The 22,569-nt window shown below is 37.2% G+C and overlaps 1 protein-coding gene across 6 annotated transcripts in view; it reads right to left on the bottom strand.

Annotated features, from left to right (window-relative positions):
- Positions 1-22,569, bottom strand: part of LOC131683312 (alpha-tocopherol transfer protein) — a 265,987-nt gene that overhangs the window by 20,065 nt on the left and 223,353 nt on the right. For all 6 annotated transcript variants that reach the window (XM_058965171.1, XM_058965174.1, XM_058965173.1 and 3 more), the window contains one exon: positions 21,064-21,223. In XM_058965171.1, coding sequence (XP_058821154.1) covers positions 21,064-21,223 — 160 coding nt within the window. The remainder of the gene's footprint in view (positions 1-21,063; positions 21,224-22,569) is intronic.

Here is a 22,569-nt window from a genome sequence, read left to right as displayed (position 1 = left end):
CATAAATAGGGCAATGACAAGTGCTGCAATTAATAAAACGAACTACAACGAAGAATTGCAAGCAGCAGTTAACGCCCATAACGCAGCATTCCACAGCGTAACAAAAATGCCCCCGGAGGAAGTCTTGACTGGTAGAAAAATCAAGCGTGCCCTCCCATTACTTGATTTTGAGAATGTAACCATTGATGGAGAACTACTTTCCAAGAGGGATCGGGAAGCAAAACTGGCAGGAAAAGAACGGGAGGATATGAAACGCGGCGCCCGCCCTGCTAGGGTGAGCCCTGGGGACACCGTAATTGTTGAAAGACACACGCGGAAAGGGAGAATCTCGTTTTTCACCAAGAAAATACACGATTGTGGACAATAACAACGGCACTTTAACACTTCACGACTATGCTGGTCATGTGTTGAAACGTCACATAACGCAAACCAGGAAGGTGTCTAACTGGCGCTCGGAAGAGGCTTCAATATGTCCCGAAAAACCGAAAACTAGTCACAACATAGACGCTTGCCAAAGAAACACACGCGAAAGAAAAGTTCCGACATATCTTAAAGATTATATTCAACAAATTAACGAGCATTAAATAAACATTTTAAAAACGGCGAAAATCAACGTTTTTCACAGCTATACAAACCCATCACAAAAAATATACTCGCTCTAGAAATTTCTGACATCCTATGTACAACCACAGATGCAAAGTATCGTCAAAAAGCTTGGCTTGTTTTCATGATAAAATACCAAACCTCAAGTGATTTTTCAGTGCAAAAATGTTTTGTTTTCATTGCGAAATAATTTGGCCACTTCTCTTTTTAATGGGAATAGACAGTCTTCTTGATGCCTGATAGCAACGATGCCAGATGTGAAAATATGTCTTCGTTTTGAAGACATTTGAAAGGTTGTGAAGACAGGTTTTTCATTATGAAGATTTTTTTATGTATGACCGATATCTGCCAGAATTCTGGTTCGAAACCAAGAACCGATTCAGGATCCTGGTCGGGGAAGACAAATGAAGACATTTTTTATGAAATAGGAAGACATTTGAAAAATTAGCTGGTATCCCTGCCTGATGGTGACAGTTCCTACCCATTAAAAAACTACGGCGTCCTTTGCATGCACGGTAGTTCAAAAGTCAGTAATGTTCACACCTCGAATTTTTTTTAATGCGTTGCGTGAGAGGAAGGTATTCACCATCCAGTGTAATTTGGGGATACGCACCGAAAAAGAAATGTATTGATAGGGAAATTTAGGCTCGGATTTGGGTTTGTTTTACCTACCATGTTTTTTGGACAGATCGAAAACTTATATATAAACATTGAAAAAGTAAACGTAGCAACAGAAACTAATTCTAAATTAAAATATGATCGATACAGTTTTTTTAGAAGAGGGAAGATGTGTGGCATACATTAGCGTGTACTTTCATCCTCGTACGATAGCGTGTAGTGCAACGATTAATAATACATTATTGCCTGGCTACTCTGGCTGAAGTCGACATACTCATGCTCTCCAACACACAGCCGACATAGAATAAACGGGCGGTTTCCCGCGGTATTCCAAACAATCAGTTTTCTCTCGACCACGCTGCAGATAGGTAAGCAACTCCTTCCGCTATTCGGTCATTGGTTCTGGGTGACCGCAATTTTCCCACGAGGTAGGAATCCACAGTAACCTCTGTCGCTTCTCGTTTGTATGGAAGAAGGCAAGAGATATCAGTCTTCAATATGTAGTCTTCGATGAGATCCTTCAACACGCTTTTACCAATAAAGAGACGACACTCTGAATGTAAATAAGTCCGCGTTAAACAACATAGTTATATTAATTTCATTGGTAACTTTTTAAATGCTCATTATTTCTCAAATCGAAATACACCATTGAATTCCTGTGATGATTTTCTATTAAAGACGCTTATATGTGTTGCTAAATCATCATTGTAGTACCTATTAAAGCAAGATGAATTAGAATGAACAAAAACTTTTCGTCACTCAAATTCTTGCAGTTTTCCAAGACGATTTATGTATATGTGAGCGTCTGTGAATGGTTTCTTGCTTTTTTGTTGGACGATATTATCGTACGGAAGAGAGAATGCGTTAGACATGTTGAGGAGCGTAAGGGAACGAGATTACGAAAACTGACGAAAGAAAACAAAGGTGTGGGAAAGGAAAGGGAAAGTTGAAGGACAAATCAATCGGCCAGCTAACAAAATTTTATGGGCTTGCGATTCGGAGAAACTCAAATTCTTTAGAACATATGCGAAATGCAATCAGGGCTTCCCTCGAATACTGCTCATCATCGAACGAAAATCCCCAACACTCAAAGTGTTCACCCGGCGAGGACAGTTGGTGCAAGTGGCGTCAGGCTGAAGTAAAAGGAACTTTAGAAACTTTCGAACATGTCAGGATCTACGAAAGTCTATCATCTAATGATTTAATCGAAAGATGCTTAGGAGCTCACACCCACAACATCAATGAGTCTCTGAATAGTGGAATCTGTTCTCTAGCGCCGAAACGAACAAATTTTGGCAGGCAGACGGTCAATGTTGTGACTTATTTGGCAGTCAGCATCTTCAACCAAGGATTCGATCTTACAAGCTATGGAGGTGATGGGAACTACTTTGGGGACTGAAGCTGAAAGATTTGCTACTCGACTCGACAGTGAAAGTATAACTCATTCTGAACGCAAAGTGGGTGTCGCAGCAAAACAGGCCCAAATTCAACAGATAGAGAGCAAAATGTGCAAAGCCAAGAACATTTTCATGATGAGGAAGGTGAGCTCTGCGGACCCGCTATAATATATTATCTAGTAAGGTACTACAATCGAGTTATACACCGTACTTTATCTTTAAACGCGTTTTCCCCAAAGTAGTGTTTTTTAAGCGGTCAAGTAAGACTTTTCATAGAAGTACTGGTCCGATTTCGATAATTTTTTCTCCAACTGTTCAGAAAATATACCGCGAGAGGGATTTGAAAAATGTCAATTATATATGTTGAGGTCGTCCAAAAAATCTATTTTTTATTCTTCTATTGTAAAGCTTAAGCTTAGCTTAGGTTCTTAAGCATGCTACCTGAAATTTTTATAGAGATCGGAGCAGTGGACGCAAAGTTATAGCGTTTTTCATCTTGCTCCCTTATGGAGGTGTTCCTTATACTTGAAACTTTAAACGCGATTATCTCGAAATCATGTTTCCAAAAAGCGTCTTTGCGGTGACTACGATTGCCGGAAAAGTTTTCAACCGATCTCAAAACTTTCTTTTGACTTGTTCGTAATTTAACTGCCGTGTCCTTGAACGATTCCATTTTTTCGTCAAAATTGTCAAAATATTGTTATGAATTTTTTATTTAACTTTTTTCAGGTGAAAAGTGTGATTTTTTTTTGGAAAAATCGTCCCCGTTTCCAAAAAAGATTTTTTTTTAATCGATCGTTCAAGGACACCACAGGTACATATACTAATGATTTTTTTAGTTTGATGGTTTCTGTTGAGCTGTTGGGCTGGAATCGTAGTCACGGCAAACCTCTTTGAAAAAAAACGCGTTTTGCGGAAATTGCTATAACTTCGACAATTATTAATATTTTTTCTCAAGTGAATTTTGCAAATTGGACATTGTACTGCGCTAAAGTATAAGTTCCCCGCATTTCAACATATATAACCCACGGTGTTCCTAAAACCGTTATTAACAAAAAATGAACATAAATTTGGCATACGGCATTCGCAACATACAGTATCCATGCATCTTCTCAGCGAATTTCAAAATGATCCATCGAGAGATTCTAGAGATATGGTGATTTGAAGTTTTATGATACGTTTCATAAGGCTACCAGCAAACACCCACGGGTTTGGTCCTATCTTTATAAACAAAAAAATATTTGTCTACTTATTTGGTGCTTAATTTACGTATAGAGAAGATTAGTTTTGTGTAACTTGCAGAAGGCGTATTCTATCTTCAAAAATACTTATCCTGATATTAAAATAGGATTTTCCATGTTCGCTAGTAATCGTCCTTAACACCGCATTTTGTCAGGGACAAGTGGCACGCATACCGTATGCGTATATATCATCAAAATATTAAACTTATTTTCAAAACATTACAAAGCAGTAAATCACTTCCAGATGGTGTTAACTCCTATCATGATTTGTTTCCAAAAATAATGTGTGAAAATTCGAGCGAACAATGTTGGCTGCAGTGTTACGGAAACTGCCCTGGAACGCAAATTTTAGCGACAGAACTAGTGAGTATTCTTAGTAACGGTAATATTGAATCATTAAAATTCAAACAATGGCGTCAAGTAGAAAGATGCATTATGGACTTAGTTGAAATGGACACACAAGAATTTATTGATACTTTTCTAGAAAAATTATTCAATATATTGCCGCATAACCTTACAGCTGAGCAACAAGCAAACTACTTGAAACACATCAAAAGCAATTTGAAAGCTACAGAATGTATCATTATCTGTGATTTTTCGGAGAATTATTCTTTCGTTGTGCAGGATGCAGTTCAAGGCTTTCATTGGGTAAACGCTCAATGTACTAATCACCCTTGCGCTATTTATTTTAAATTCGAAGAATCGGAGGATTTGAAGTTTACTAGTTTTATTGCAATTGCTGACTACACTAAACATAATCATGTCGCAGTTCGTTTATTTTTGACTCATTGTTTAGCGTTCATAAATGGTAAATTGCCAGGCTTACAACAGATTTACTTTTTCTCAGATGGATCAGGAAGCCAATACAAAAATGACGGCATTTAATTTGTGCAACATGAAAAAAGATTTTGTCATTGATGCCGAATGGAATTTTTTCGCAACTTGTCATGGAAAGGGTCCTTGTGATGCTTTAGGAGGAGTATTGAAATGAAACGCTGTGAAAGTGAGTTTGCAAGGCCATTATATAACAACAGCCCAAGAACTTTTTTCATTGGCTATTTCTAAGCCAGATTCAAAAATATACTATCAGCTTTTTTCAGAATCCAAATATAATGCTATGGAAAAAAGTTAAAAAATCGTTATACACGTGTAAAACAAATTTCGGGAACACAGTCATTCCATAGTTTTAGGCCTCAAAATAAAAACTATATTATTGTCAAACGGTATTCATTTTCGGCGGAAGAAATATGTGTTAAACTGTAGCAAAAGAAATGAAATACCTTGTGAAAATAAAACGAATAGAGTTTTAAAAGAGGGCTCTTCGTGCTTCTTCTAGATTTTTGATACAAAAATAAAGAATGCCGAAATATGACCCTTTTAAAACCACCTGGATTTTTATTGAAGTGGAATTTCTAACCAAAGATGACGCCCGGTAAAAATATTTTGAACGCGAGGGTCTGCAATGTCTGATTTTTTTTTACGTGGTTAATGGACAATCCCCAGGTTGAAACGAATGTTGCACCCAGCTTATAAGTAAATCATAGATTTCTTTATTCACAGCTTCTGTGACACGCTGGAAGTGTATGGTGAACTACCATACGGTTACATCGTTTCCATGCATGTGGGGTGTATACATAGATTTTTTATTTTCAAAAAATTATATTTCAGAAACCTCTAGATCTGTCTCTCTACTGTCCCGTTAGACTGTGGACTTAGAGGCACCGCTTTTCGTATATTGACTCATTTTGCTGTCCAAAAATCGTTGAAATCAGAACTCTGACATGGTGGACCATTGCAACTTTGTTTTATAATTGGGCATCCCCAAAGCTTAAATATTTCACACAATGCCGCATTTGTGCTTTCAGCGTTCATGTGTTTCATTTCAACTATGGCCAAATATGTATCAACAATACATGTATGTAGGAATATGTATCAACAACGACCAAGAATTCACCTAGACGTATATCCACCATTAAGCTTAAAAAGATAAACAATAGCATTCGACCCCTACCTGATCAAAAACTAGGAATTGTCAAGAAATCGATCTGAATAATCTCCCATGGTCCATTCGGAAGCTCCCTGCTGGACAGAGACAAGGAAGGGTTCTTCCTAGACAGCAACTAACAGGTCTCACAGGTTTTCACAAACTTCTCTACTTCTGATGACATCCCTGGCCACCAGAAAAATTCTCGCATAATTCTCTTCATTGCTACTTCACCAACGTGACCTCCATGTGCAGATAGCATTGCTTTCTTGCGTAATGCATGTGGCAGGATAACACGATCATCTTTAAATATCAGATTGAAAAAAAAATCTTCATTATCTAGAGTTTTTTTTTCTGTTCTTCGAATTTCCGTAACTTGTCTGGCCATCGACCTGACTGCATTGCTGCAAGCTATCTGATTCTATCTCATTCCTGGTAATTCCCATGCACCCAGCATCCAAAGCATAGAGATAATGATTCTCATTATCTTCCTCGTAAGGTGTGGTAACTTGCGACTGGCGGATCAACCTTGACAAACCGTCTGCTACATTATAATCTCCTGGTACTCGTTCGATAACATAGTCATATGGCTGAAATCGTAGTGCCCATGCTTCTGCTCCTGATGAAGCTCTTTTTCCAAAATGATGATTTGTGTTGAAAATAAATTCATTAGCAGCTGAATCTGTTGTTATAACGAAGGATTTACTCAAGAGATAGTAAGACAAACGTTCTACACCCCACACTACAGCTAAAGCTTCCTTTTGTGTATGTTGATATCATTGTTCGACTGGGGTAAGTGTTTTAGAAGCGCAAGCGATAATTTTTGGGACTTGCTTTTCGTTGAACTGAACCAGGATAGCTCCTAAACCAATGGGAGATGCGTCGACATATAGTTCAGTCACATCGGTTGCGCTATAGTATCCGAGCTGCTTGATGTTACTTAATAAATTAATTTGCAAAGAAATAAACTCATCGTTCTCAGTTTCTGTCCATAAAAATTTGCTTTAGCGCGTAAATATTTCGTTCTTTCCGCTCTATGAATTATGAATTTGTCAATAAATGTTATCAACCCCAGGAAACTTCTTACTTCCGAACAAGTAGCAGGGGTTCTGAAATTCTTAATCGCCTCCATCTTTTCATTTTGAACCATCCATCCTTCCGGCGTTAGGATAAAGCCAATGTACCTCACCTTTTGACTTGCAAATGCGCACTTTGACTTTTTCAATCGTGCATTATGTTCATCTAGGCGAGCTAACACCTCCTTTAAGTTGGCATCGTGTTCTTCCTTTGTTCTGCCATACACTAAGATGTCGTCTAGGTAATTCTTCACACCTTTGCACTCAATTATCCTCTGTAACGTTTCCTGGAATAGATCTGGGCATTGCATAACCCAAAAGGAAGTCTCACACAACGAAACATGCCGAATTCCGTGAAAAAGTTCTTAAGGTGTCGGGAGCCCTCGTCGAGTTCAATGTGGAAAAACGCATTAGACCGTCAAATGTCGAAAACCATGTTACTTCATGAAGATCTGCGGGAATAGTTTCAAGAGTTGGCATACAAAACGGAGTTCTGTAGATATAACGATTGATTGAAAAAGTTCGTAAGGTGTCGGGAGCCCTCGTCGAGTTCAATGAGGAAAAACGCATTAGACAGGTCAATTGTCGAAAACTATGTTGCTCCATGAAGATCTGCGAGAATAGTTTCAAGAGTTGGCATACAAAATGGAGTTCTGTAGATATAACGATTGAGTCCGCGGAGATCAATCACCAAACGAATATTATCTTTACCCTTCGGGACAACAAGCATAAATGAGCAGAACGATGTGTCCATGTTCTCTGAAACTCTCAATTATATCAGCAGCTACTAGATGTTTGAGCCTGGTTTCAATATTCATGATATTCATGTAAATATTACGACAAGGTAATTCTGCCTTGTTGTAATTGATCTTCACTGGAGGAATGTTGAACTTGGGAAATTTTTCATTCATATTTATTGAAGATATATCGTCAATGTCGAAACAGAAGTTCGTGACATAAAACCTTTCCAACAGAACCGGTCTATTCTCAGATATATATATATATATATATATATATATATATATATATATATATATATATATATATATATATATATATATATATATATATATATATATATATATATATATATATATATATATATATATATATATATATATATATATATATATATATATATATATATATATATATACATATATATATATATATATATATATTATATATATATACATATATATATATATATATATATATATATATATATATATATATATAATATATATATATATATATATATATATATATATATATATATATATATATATATATATATATATATATATATATATATATATATATATATTATATATATATATATATATATATATATATAATATATATATATATATATATATATATATATATATATATAGGCTTATATATATATATATATATATATATATATATAGGCTTCGAATGTGGCCGACACAGGTATTTCACCTTCTGTAGCATATGCTTTCAAAGGACGGTCGGAACCCTTTTGAATATTGAAAATCCCAGAGCTATATTGAGAGTTACTTCTTAGCTTATAGAACATCTTAATGAAAGTCAGATTGTGGTAAGTTTTGGTGTGCAATACCGATTCAACCATTGATTCTTCCTATCGTTTGGTGGTGATTACCTAGTGTACTGATAACTGTGCAACTTCAGCTAGTTCAGGTCGATAACGGAGTAGCAGCCAGGGGTGGTCGCACAAGCTCATGCTCAAGCTATTTGAACGCATACGTATATTCGTTAATGTTCAATGTCTGAAAGCATTATAAACATGTTCTATATTAGCACTTAGAGCATGTTCAGAAGTGTTTCAGTTCTAGATTCATAATTTTGACAGTTCTATTATATAAAACTGAAAATTTTAAAACTAAAACATGCTGTCCCCAGCAGCAGTTTTAGCGGATGTTCTATTCAGTTTAAAATTCATGTCTTGCCATGCCTTCAGCATCACTGCTTTCAAATTGATTTTTACCAGTCTATCGGGAATGACTGTGTCTGTGCTGAAAAGTTTGCATGTATTTAAAACATAGTTCTAAACGTGTTTTAAAATCAGCCTCAAATAGGACGTCGTCGTAAAACAGTTTTAAATTTCGAAACAAAACTTTTCGAAATTATAAAACCAAACGCTCTGCTGGGGATGTGAAAGTTTCAGTTCCAGTTCTACTTTGAAACTCCTATACAAAATAAAACGCTCCTGAACATACTCGAGTTTTCTATAAAAGTTTCATAGTATTTATTTTCAAAAGATTTTTAGCACGATGTCTGTGTTCTGTATGTCGATATAGTGCTAGATTTAATGCTGTACATTTTAGATGCATTGAAGTATTATAAATATTTTTATACGGCTAGCTAGCAATGCAAATGCTAGCTTATAGCTTATCTAGAGTTTTGAACTAGAGCTTATTGTTACTTAGGTGACGACACAAAACAAACGGGAATAGGATATTTCATCAGACAATACTGGTCATGCAACCATGGTAGATTCCTATGCGCGAATTCTACAAAAAGACACTGCACAACGGAAAACTTTGTGCAAAAGCAACTTAGAAAAGCCCATCTACTATAACCGTAAACAGCACACCGTTATCTTATGCCAAACCACAAACAGCTACAAAATCAATATCTACGGGTCTGACAGGAATAAATCTCGACAAACATATGATTACGGCCTAAAAGCCAACTGTCAAAATCCACTTTTAATGGAAAATCCGGACAAACTGTTACTAGCCGAACACAGTTCACAACAGTTTATGAAAGAGAAAACTTTTCTCTTTCGTGTACTACCACTGTGTTTACTGTGATTGGCATGTAACGGTTTGTCCGAAATTTCAATGCAAAGTGGTTTTTGACAGTTGGCTTTTAGGCCGTAATCATATGTTTGTCGAGAAATATTCACTCAGCAACAATCACGCCCAGTGTCTCTAAGCCAACAACCGGCACCATCAGCAAAGAAGCGAACGTAGAAGAGGACGGATGCGTTTGTCCGTGCCCTCGCATTTCTGTTTGACGCTTTCTTCGAAAATACTTTGAATTGGCTTCTCAATATTTTGTAGTGTATTCCGTCGATTCAAGCAATACAACTCGTTTTATAAACTTGAACACAAAGTAGACAACTCCCTTGAGAACGTTTGTTTTAACAAATGTCAACTATCAAATAAAGTTTTAATTTTTTACGCTTTCATCATATAACAATTTAATAAGGCGAATGATTACAAATAAATTACTATTGCTATTATTATTGCTCTTCTATGAATATTGGACGTGTTCGCCTATCTTCCGGGTGAAAACGCGGGCCTCCAAATACGAGCCGGGCCCCAGGGCAATTGCCCTGGCTGCCTCCCCCTCTCATCGGGCCTGGTCATTGATGACCAATTGTTGAGCAATGTTGAATTTGGAAACACGCCTGCTGTTGAGAAGCGATGTCGGGCGATACGATCGGGCTGTGTTGTCTCCTCCTCTTTTTAACCAACACGATAATGCCTTCTACGAAAGCAGCGGGTAGATTGCCGCTGAGTGCTTCATTTAGCAATAAATTTATTTCTCGTTGGATGACATCGAACGTGCGGTGGTAGACAGCAGATTTTCTGGGTGCGCTATCTCGTATGCAAGCCTCGTTCAGTGAGTCGTTTGATGGGACAACTCTCTCTGAGACAAAGTTATTTTCGTTTCGTTCACTTGCTTCTTCAGTATAGAGACTCGAGAAGTAGTCGGTTATATGCGCCTCGATTGCATGTGGCTCTCGGATGATTTCGTCCCGCTCTGTCTGTAGCTGCGTGATGACGGTGTTTTTTCCTTCTTCTCTCTCCCAGCTGAAATATCGGTATTGGTTCGCCCACCACGTAAGCTTCATTTATCCTCATGAACGTGTACGAGAAGTTCCGTTGAAGCGACACCATTTCATCTTTCAGTCGGTCCCCGAAAACTTCACGAGATTTCCATTTGAAAAATGATTTTATCTTTGGTTTAGCGTATTCCAACCACCATTGCATCCAGGAGCGGTAGTTTCTGCGCTGTCTAGTCCAGTATTGCCATTTAAATTGGAATTCGGTAACATTCTCGTCTGTCAAGAGGTGGGGCCGGAGGGACCAATATCCGCGCCCGTGTTCCCGTCCCAGGGAAGGAAGGCAGAGTCGATGTGTTAGTGCTTTATGGTCGGTGAATAAGCAGACGTGGGTGTGTGCTGTTCGCAGGTTTTCTCGAAGTCCACTGCTGTCATATATGCAATCGAGTCGAGATCTTGCATTCCTATTGACGAATGTGAACCCTTCATCGCGTGGGCATAACTTCTCCCAGACATCGTGTAGTTGTAGTTGTTGTACGGCTGTTCTGAGTGCGGGACTAGCATTAAAGCTGCTAGAGTCGCACGTTCGAAGTACACAATTGAAGTCACCCGCAAGAAGTACATGCTGTGTGCGGTGTCGGAGATAATATGCCAATATTCCATTGAAGAAATCCTTCTGGGCAGCGCGTTGTGAGGAACCAGAGGGAGCGTAACATTGCAGATTGTTGTGTTTTGCGCTCTCAATGCGATGAGTCGCCCATTCAAACTCCGCTCGACGTGAGAGACTTGGGTGTGTTCCCTCAGAGCAATAGCGATTGTGATTGTGGCACGTTTTGTTTTGCCACGTTTGCGTATATATATATATATATATATATATATATATATATATATATATATATATATATATATATATATATATATATATATATATATATATATATATATATATATATATATATATATATATATATATATATATATATATATATATATATATATATATATATATATATATATATATATATATATATATATATATATATATATATATATATATATATATATATATATATATATATATATATATATATATATATATATATAAAGGCTTCGAATGTGGCCGACACAGGTATTTCACCTTCTGTAGCATATGCTTTCAAAGGACGGTCGGAACCCTTTTGAATATTGAAAATCCCAGAGCTATATTGAGAGTTACTTCTTAGCTTATAGAACATCTCTTCTGTAAATGTGTTGACTTGAGCTCCCGAGTATATTAAGAATTCGCAATGTATTCCAACCACTTTTGCCGCAATTATACTTCCATCAGTACATTCAGCAATTGATGTTATTACTCAATTATCGGTTCTCTTTCACACCGAACGGACGTATTTCTCCGATTACGCTGATAGAAGGTCGAACCGTAGAAAAATTTAATTGATTTACTTTTCCCGAGCTATCTGTGCCGCGTCGCGTGTTCAGGGTCCGCGATGAGGCGAGAAAACACTATTAAAATAGACTATTCAAGCTTTCCCGTGAAGTCGTCATTTGAAAAAGTGCATTCATTTTGCCGTACAGTGCTGAGCCTGAAAAACGAAGATGTCAAGAGACTACAGTGCCATCGAGGTGGAGCGTGTGCTTTCGTAAAGGTCAGTGATCTGGCGCTAGCACAAAAAGTGATGGATGAACACGACGAGAAACACGAAGTGGAGCTAGACGGGAAGAAGCACAACATGATGTCTCTGGTAGAAAATATTTAAACACAAAAAACAGTATCGCCAAAATACTCACTAATCGAAAGCTTAGATGCTCCTCTTTCATCTGAGCATAACTTTGAAATGTTATATCGGGGGGTCTAGAACATTTCAACATTTTGATGAATTTTTAGGTAATTTTTCAATGAGTAACTCAAAACATACATCTCCCTTTTGGGAGGTTAAATCAATGAGCACACACTGTCAGAGGAACGGACTTGTAACGTTAATGAAATGCTTCGAAGACACCATTTAGCCAGCTTCGCATTGGTATTAAGGGGTCTTGAAATTTGCAAAACAAATCGGAATATCTTTTTGCTCGGGGTTTTTTGTAACTAATGTTACATTCAAAATTCTATCATTCTTCTATGGTTTTTTCGAACAATTTTAGCTCAATTTGTTTTGTTTTAGTTTTTAGTTTCCTTGAAAATTACGAGTTTAAACACAATGGACAGACTCTCCCTTTAAAAACACATAGGAGCAGTGGTCCACATTTTAGCAGAAAATTATATTTTCCGCAAATTCATTTCATACTATCTGATTTGGAGAAAGCGAGAAAATGTGGGTCTAGATCAATATTTCAAATTTAGTCTCAGATGAAAGAGGAGTATCTAAGCATTCAATTAGTGAATATTTCAGCGATACTGATTTTTTTGCCTAAATATTGTTCTACCAGAAACACCGTGACAAACTTTGAATGTGTTGAAGTGAAAGTGTTTGACCTCCCCGAAGATGTGAGCGAGGAGAAGATTACTACTTTTTTGAGCACGTACGGTGATATGCTATCGATTCGTGAGTTGACATGGGGTGAAGGTTTCGAGTTCGGCGGAGTACCACTCGGCATCTGGTCGGCCCGGATGATTATAAAGCTGAACATCGACTCGTGGGTCACTATCGATGGAGAGCAAGCGTTCGTTGTGTACAAAGGACAGCTGCAATCCTGCCGACACTGTAAAGAGCAGTAACACACAGGCATATCTTGTGTCCAAAACAAGAAACTGCTGGTTGTAAAGAACTACGCAAACGTGGCAAAACAAAACGTGCCACAATCACAATCGCTATTGCTCTGAGGGAACACACCCAAGTCTCTCACGTCGAGCGGAGTTTGAATGGGCGACTCATCGCATTGAGAGCGCAAAACACAACAATCTGCAATGTTACGCTCCCTCTGGTTCCTCACAACGCGCTGCCCGGAAGGATTTCTTCAATGGAATATTGGCATATTATCTCCGACACCGCACACAGCATGTACTTCTTGCGGGTGACTTCAATTGTGTACTTCGAACGTGCGACTCTAGCAGCTTTAATGCTAGTCCCGCACTCAGAACAGCCGTACAACAACTACAACTACACGATGTCTGGGAGAAGTTATGCCCACGCGATGAAGGGTTCACATTCGTCAATAGGAATGCAAGATCTCGACTCGATTGCATATATGACAGCAGTGGACTTCGAGAAAACCTGCGAACAGCACACACCCACGTCTGCTTATTCACCGACCATAAAGCACTAACACATCGACTCTGCCTTCCTTCCCTGGGACGGGAACACGGGCGCGGATATTGGTCCCTCCGGCCCCACCTCTTGACAGACGAGAATGTTACCGAATTCCAATTTAAATGGCAATACTGGACTAGACAGCGCAGAAACTACCGCTCCTGGATGCAATGGTGGTTGGAATACGCTAAACCAAAGATAAAATCATTTTTCAAATGGAAATCTCGTGAAGTTTTCGGGGACCGACTGAAAGATGAAATGGTGTCGCTTCAACGGAACTTCTCGTACACGTTCATGAGGATAAATGAAGCTTACGTGGTGGGCGAACCAATACCGATATTTCAGCTGGGAGAGAGAAGAAGGAAAAAACACCGTCATCACGCAGCTACAGACAGAGCGGGACGAAATCATCCGAGAGCCACATGCAATCGAGGCGCATATAACCGACTACTTCTCGAGTCTCTATACTGAAGAAGCAAGTGAACGAAACGAAAATAACTTTGTCTCAGAGAGAGTTGTCCCATCAAACGACTCACTGAACGAGGCTTGCATACGAGATAGCGCACCCAGAAAATCTGCTGGCTGTGATGGGATCTACCACCGCACGTTCGATGTCATCCAACGAGAAATAAATTTATTGCTAAATGAAGCACTCAGCGGCAATCTACCCGCTGCTTTCGTAGAAGGCATTATCGTGTTGGTTAAAAAGAGAGGAGGAGACAACACAGCCCGATCGTATCGCCCGACATCGCTTCTCAACAGCAGGCGTGTTTCCAAATTCAACATTGCTCAACAATTGGTCATCAATGACCAGGCCCGATGAGAGGGGGAGGCAGCCAGGGCAATTGCCCTGGGGCCCGGCTCGTATTTGGAGGCCCGCGTTTTCACTCGGAAGATAGGCGAACACGTCCAATATTCATAGAAGAGCAATAATAATAGCAATAGTAATTTATTTGTAATCATTCGCCTTATTAAATTGTTATATGATGAAAGCGTAAAAAATTAAAACTTTATTTGATAGTTGACATTTGTTAAAACAAACGTTCTCAAGGGAGTTGTCTACTTTGTGTTCAAGTTTATAAAACGAGTTGTATTGCTTGAATCGACGGAATACACTACAAAATATTGAGAAGCCAATTCAAAGTATTTTCGAAGAAAGCGTCAAACAGAAATGCGAGGGCACGGACAAACGCATCCGTCCTCTTCTACGTTCGCTTCTTTGCTGATGGTGCCGGTTGTTGGCTTAGAGACACTGGGCGTGATTGTTGCTGAGTGAATATTTCTCGACAAACATATGATTACGGCCTAAAAGCCAACTGTCAAATACCACTTTGCATTGAAATTCCGGACAAACCGTTACATGCCAATCACAGTAAACACAGTGGTAGTACACGAAAGAGAAAAGTTTTCTCTTTCATAAACTGTTGTGAACTGTGTTCGGCTAGTAACAGTTTGTCCGGATTTTCCATTAAAAGTGGATTTTGACAGTTGGCTTTTAGGCCGTAATCATATGTTTGTCGAGATTTATTCCTGTCAGACCCGTAGATATTGATTTTGTAGCTGTTTGTGGTTTGGCATAAGATAACGGTGTGCTGTTTACGGTTATAGTAGATGGGCTTTTCTAAGTTGCTTTTGCACAAAGTTTTCCGTTGTGCAGTGTCTTTTTGTAGAATTCGCGCATAGGAATCTACCATGGTTGCATGACCAGTATTGTCTGATGAAATATCCTATTCCCGTTTGTTTTGTGTCGTCACCTAAGTAACAATAAGCTCTAGTTCAAAACTCTAGATAAGCTATAAGCTAGCATTTGCATTGCTAGCTAGCCGTATAAAAATATTTATAATACTTCAATGCATCTAAAATGTACAGCATTAAATCTAGCACTATATCGACATACAGAACACAGACATCGTGCTAAAAATCTTTTGAAAATAAATACTATGAAACTTTTATAGAAAACTCGAGTATGTTCAGGAGCGTTTTATTTTGTATAGGAGTTTCAAAGTAGAACTGGAACTGAAACTTTCACATCCCCAGCAGAGCGTTTGGTTTTATAATTTCGAAAAGTTTTGTTTCGAAATTTAAAACTGTTTTACGACGACGTCCTATTTGAGGCTGATTTTAAAACACGTTTAGAACTATGTTTTAAATACATGCAAACTTTTCAGCACAGACACAGTCATTCCCGATAGACTGGTAAAAATCAATTTGAAAGCAGTGATGCTGAAGGCATGGCAAGACATGAATTTTAAACTGAATAGAACATCCGCTAAAACTGCTGCTGGGGACAGCATGTTTTAGTTTTAAAATTTTCAGTTTTATATAATAGAACTGTCAAAATTATGAATCTAGAACTGAAACACTTCTGAACATGCTCTAAGTGCTAATATAGAACATGTTTATAATGCTTTCAGACATTGAACATTAACGAATATACGTATGCGTTCAAATAGCTTGAGCATGAGCTTGTGCGACCACCCCTGGCTGCTACTCCGTTATCGACCTGAACTAGCTGAAGTTGCACAGTTATCAGTACACTAGGTAATCACCACCAAACGATAGGAAGAATCAATGGTTGAATCGGTATTGCACACCAAAACTTACCACAATCTGACTTTCATTAAGACTCTAGGTCAGAGATCTCGTTCTACTATACTTACACATGATTTCACAATTTCCCACATTCGCTGGCTAAATGAAGTGCACTAGACAAACAAAATACAAGCGAGAACCAGGGTTGCCAAATTAAATCTGTATTTTTGTCCTAAAAATCTTTTCATCTGTATTTATTCTTCGAAAAATCTGTGCCGATATCTGTATCGAATCAGTTGAGTCGTTTAACCTGGATTTTGCTGGATTATCTATCGATGATATTAATTCCTGTGGTTTAAATGAGTCAAGCAAGTACCTGTCTACGTCTTCATAAAAAACACTACAATTGTTCTGATATTTTACATCCAGAAACTTGAACTTTACCGATGTGCACAATGGAAAAATAATTTTCTTCTTCATTTAAATACTTTTGTTGATATATAATGTTATATACATTAGGTCGACCCATGTAGCTATCGAATTTTCGGACAAAAAATGAAAATTAACAAAGTCACAGAGTATTACAATTAACGTTTTTGGAAATAGACTTCAGCCAGGCGTTTGCTGGGTGCTAACCTGAGTGTATTACAAACCTTTACCTTTCAGAATGTGCGACCACTCTCAAAAGTAAAAATATATTTTAATATAGAGGGCTCAGCTGAGAGAGACACAGAGGATGTATTACTGAAACTGAAAAAAAAATATTTCAAAAAATAGTTTTTGTAACATCATTTCTCAAAAATCTGCATATCTGTACATACACACAAAAATCTGTATATCTGAACATGCATATTCTTGGTCTGAAAATGGCTGAAAAATCTGTAAAAATGCAGATTTTTCTGTATTTTTGGTAACCCTGCTTTCATATACTTTTGCGCGAAACCGTTTACACACAATACGGTAAAAGATCGTAAAAAGTTTATTTGTGAATCGGTTGACACGTTCCAGTTCTATAGCTTATAAATCCCTACTAGTTTCGGATTGACCCAGTTCCCGCTATAGTGAAAAAAGGCTAGATACATTTTAAAGTAATCCAATTTTCATCTACATAGGGGAATTGATGAGATAGTTTGTTTATTTAAAAATTCTAAATAAAACTGTCAACAATATATTGGTTATGAAATGCACTTATTTGTACGCAATTTGCTGTTATAATGAAAATCTTGATAAAAGCCGTTAAGCATTTTGTAAGAACTACCCAACAAACATTAGGAGCTGAACTGTAAGACTACGTGTTGATTTAAAGCAGATTAAAGGTTATGTAAGCTGAATAAAACTTTCGCTGAACTATTTAAACATTAACAGTTTATTCAGCCTATTTAAAATCCAGTATTCGCCAGTTCCAACTAGGCTGAACTATACTGCTAATAAATGTAATAGCGACAATATTAAAGCTTTTATTCAACCATCTTAATTAGACTGAATTGTGAGTTGAATAAACGATGCTGTTACCAATTCTATTACCTTTAATCATTAAGCTGCACTACATGTCTTCAAAAGGTTGTTTCTACCTTTAAATTTGCCGTTATACCACCTTTGACTTTTAGCTGAACTATGTGTTTGACAAAGGTAATTGTAACTACTACAAAAATTGGCGCGATTAGCAAATCATGAGGAATGGCAACCGACCTGGGTTCGAGTCCCAATACACACACAATATTTTTTTTACTATTAAGTGAAGGATTTTTTTTATTATTTCGGTATATTTAAATTGAGATGTTTTGCATATATTACAGTTAAGGAGCAATAGATCAATAAATTAATAAAGAAATAAAGAAAGTTTATTTAGTTTTTTTTATATCTACTGAGTTTTCACCACGGGAAATACACGATTTACAGTTTTTCAATGTACAAGCTTACCAAATCACACGCGCCCTCGTTTATGTAAATTTACCTTTTAATTAGAAACGGTCTGTTTACTTGTGAAACATGAATATTCTCATATTGAACACAGGAGAAACTTTTTTTTATAACGTTGCTATAAATTTTTGACACCAGCATTGTTACCATGATTATTTTATATCCATCGACTTGCAAACAAAGGTACAATGAAATGATTATTCACGCTGGCGAACTCAATTGATATAAATAAATAAACTATTGAATTCGAACAGCGACTTCCGCTTACCAAAAAAAATCACAATGCAAAGAAAATCATTTGGCAGGGAGTGCTAAATAAATTGAGGAGATTGCCACCTTAGAATTATAAATGACTTCAATCCATCATTCAGTTACCACCACTTTCATATAACACCCATTTTTACTTATCTAAATGTTTTGTGACAACCATAAATCCTCACCTTGGAAACAAAAACGACTATAATCATCATTTTTGAAATAAATTATCTAATTTAAAATTCCCTAATATTCTAAAAATTATTAACTAAAAAAATTGAAATAAAAAAAATATCGTAGGTTGGGATTCGAACCCAAGCTAACTAGGTTCACTCAAATCTATAGAAGGCTACTGTAGCCTTTGTACAGACTCTATTCAGCAGCCTAGACTTGTCGGTACATCGGTGAAATCTTAAGCATTCGATGTATGCAAGATTGGTGCAGACAGTAAGGTAAGTGCTTAGTATTCAACACGTTGCTGGTTCGGATCCAGGTACGTGATATGATATCCAACAAGGTAATACAATTTTTCTCTAACTGTAGCGTAACACTAATAAAAGAATATGACTTCCAGAGAGATTGAAGGCGTGTGTAACTTGAAATAAATGTCTTTTTTAACTATTTTCCTATGATAATTCTCTCAGCTGAATAGCGGTAACGAAAAGGTTTATTGATAAAGCTGAACTGTTGTTTTCTTCAGGCTGTATACGTGCTGAAGAATTGTTCTTTCATGTGTCTTAATCAGACAAGCTGAATAAATTCTCCAAATCCCGGATGTTTAAGGGTGGAATAAACGATATATGATTACACGTATACTTCCAATGTTCAGCTAGAGCTGAATAAAGCAACTGTTAAAACGTTTATAAAACCACGAAATGTTTGTTGGGTAGTATTTAAAAGAATTGTAGAATATAGAGTAGACGAGCTCTTATTCATCTCATAAGTCAGGAGGTCACTAACAGACATAGCACTTGAAAACAATTCTTCGACTGCTTTAGCGGTCACTTTAAATATATTTTTAGTTGGGATTATGGTCGCATTTGAGCTTATGGCGCCACTGATATATGCGCAAGTGTACAGGGGCTAGACCACTAGTGGAAAGTTGTTCCCGAGCCTGAGGGATAACCCTTTTGCAAATGAGTGGTTGGGACCGTGTAGAAAAGGTGGAGCTGGTGTTCTAGTAAAATTGGCGGATCGATATGTTTTGAATGAATTGCCTCATAGTGTTATGTCTGTTAGTCTGTGTTATTTCGTTGATAACTCGACTTAGAGTGACTGGATGGCACTTAAATAGGTATCATCATTCTTGCTTCGTTCCTGAAAAGTAGCACAGTTAAAATTTTGAGGTTAGAATTTTGTTGCCAAATGCTACGATGAGGAGGAAGAGGCCGAAAATTTTCGAAAAAAAAAGCTGCGTCATTTATGTACAGCCCCAATCTAGTGAAACTGATTGAAGTGGGCGTTTCCGACCTCTGCGCATTTGCTACTAGATACTAATATGAATTAGGGAACAGTTGTCCTACATGCCCAACTCGTTTTTCTCTTTTTTATGCGTGTGCGTCTAGTTTGCTTTATAGCAGATAAACGTAAGAGTAGGGTAAAAGGGTATAATACGCCCCACCGGGGCTAAATGCCCCTCTTCGATTCCCAGGATTCCTGAATTATCTAAAAAGTAAAAATGACTGATAACAGTATCGTTTCATGAAATCAACGTACTAAGTTAGTTTGGTATTTTTAATATGTTGCAAAACAACAATATACACAAAAGTTTCAAAAGAGCTACTTTTATGTAAGTTTCCACTTTTTCTAATAGCATTACAACCAATTAGAAATAGTCGGATTCGATAGAACTATTTCAAGTAGCTTACTAGAATGTTGTAGTTACTATCTTAGTTTATAGCTTGGCTTAAAACTATGTGTGTGTGTGTGTAGAATTATTCATGTATTCACAACAGCTCATCACCGGCAAAAACGCCCCAACCATTGTTGTGGGGCATACTCACCGATTGCTGTGGGGCATACCGTCCTCTTGTTGTGGGGCATATTACACTTTCACCGGGGCATTTTGCCCTGGGTGAAAGAAAAAACTAGAATTTAGACATCTTTGAAAAATGTTTAATTGTACTTGTATCAGGATGTTTTCAATAAAAAATGAAACGGGTACTAATTTCTAACTAATATAACAATAAATTTGAGCAGTTAGTGAGAAGATCATAGCGTCGAATGGTGAAATATATAAGGTATTAGACCTGTTTACCCTATTGAATAAAACACAAGAAAAAAAGTTTGCGTATGTAGTAGGGTATGTTTTTGATATTTATAGCTGCCTAACTGGATTCAAAACGTGCTATAGCACTAAATAATGTGCATAATGAAAATTGCATACTTACATAGCCTGAAGGATTTTCTGCACTTTCGGCTCCAAAGGATCACGATCGCTGAAAAGGTGAGGATTGTTTTGTCGTATTGTATAGCCATGAATGAATATCTTTTTGGCATATTCTATGTCTCCTTTGGTCGAGTGGATATATCGTTGCAATAGTAATGGATCTGTGAAACAAACATAAACGAACATTCACTTTGATATTTTTTCATAGCATAAAAGTTAAGAAATTAAAAATTTCAAATCTGTGAGCTCAAATAACTATAGTGTAGGGGGCGGGCATGGCGTGGTTGGTAAATCGATTGCCTTGTGCCGAAGACTACATATTGGGCCCTATTCACAGTCACGTCACCCTAAGAGAAGAGAAGACAATCGCGTAGCTAGTATGATCCAGTCCTAACCTCAATATTGAACCAGCTTCTGATTGGTCGTTTTGCCATTCATGAGCGTTCATTATATTTACAAACGGGATGGCAAACTGTACTGCTGAATCTATTCTGGCTACTTTTCACACACATCAACATTTCATGCAAATTGAATAAAAGTCCTGAATGGCGATATAGCTGCGTGTATTGTTAAGACGGCAATTCCATGAAAAAAAGTTATACGATCTCTCAGAATTCTGCAATATTTGGTAGAATCGTTCCTTGCCAAAAAATATTATATACATAGTTTTTTGTTTCGTCATTAGGGTGCTACTTTCCACTTTAGACTGGTTCAAAAATTCGCGAGTTTTCAAAAGTTGATGAAAAATTCATAACTTTTGAACCGCTGAACCGATTTTCATTGGTTATAGGTAGAAAAACTCTAGAAAGAGAACTGCGGAGACTCCATTTTGAATCGATTGGATTCGCGTTTAGCTGTCAAAAAAGGGATCCAATCGAACATTGCCTATCCTTTTAACATTGGGCGTGTTGCCATACAATGCCGGGGCATACGTTGCCAAAAATGCTGTATTTCTCTCCGCAGTTCTCTTACTAGAGTTTTTCTAGTTATAGGTCAATTGAAAGGTATTTAAGTGTTGTTTCAAGAAAAAATTATTGACTTTAAAAAATATTGAGTGTTGTACGAACAAAATACGCATTAAATGGTTTTTCTTGATTTTCGCTGCGGGGGTCCTGGAATAGTCCATATTTTTATATTTTTATTTGAAAGATCATTCAATTCTACATAATATCTCTAAACATATTTTTGAGTCACATCTAGAGGTTTCGGAGGTATAGTTTTTTGAAAATAAAAAATCTATGTATGCACCCCACATGGAAACGATGAAACCGCATGATAGTTCACCATGCACCTCCAGCGAGTCACATCAGCTCGCAATTCTCATTAGGACATTGCAAAAAGCACTCATTTTTGAAATATCACGGATCACCACCCCCCCCTCTTTTTATTGTGACAAATGTCAAAGTAAACTCAGATACCTTATTTTACATCATTTGGACAATTGAGTAGTTTATATCGTTTCTGTTTACCTTATCTGATAGGGTTCCCTTTTTACATATTTTAAACA

Source organism: Topomyia yanbarensis, chromosome 2 (genome assembly GCF_030247195.1).
Source record: "Topomyia yanbarensis strain Yona2022 chromosome 2, ASM3024719v1, whole genome shotgun sequence".
NCBI lineage: Eukaryota > Metazoa > Arthropoda > Insecta > Diptera > Culicidae > Topomyia > Topomyia yanbarensis.
This window is presented reverse-complemented; position numbering and strand designations above follow the sequence as displayed.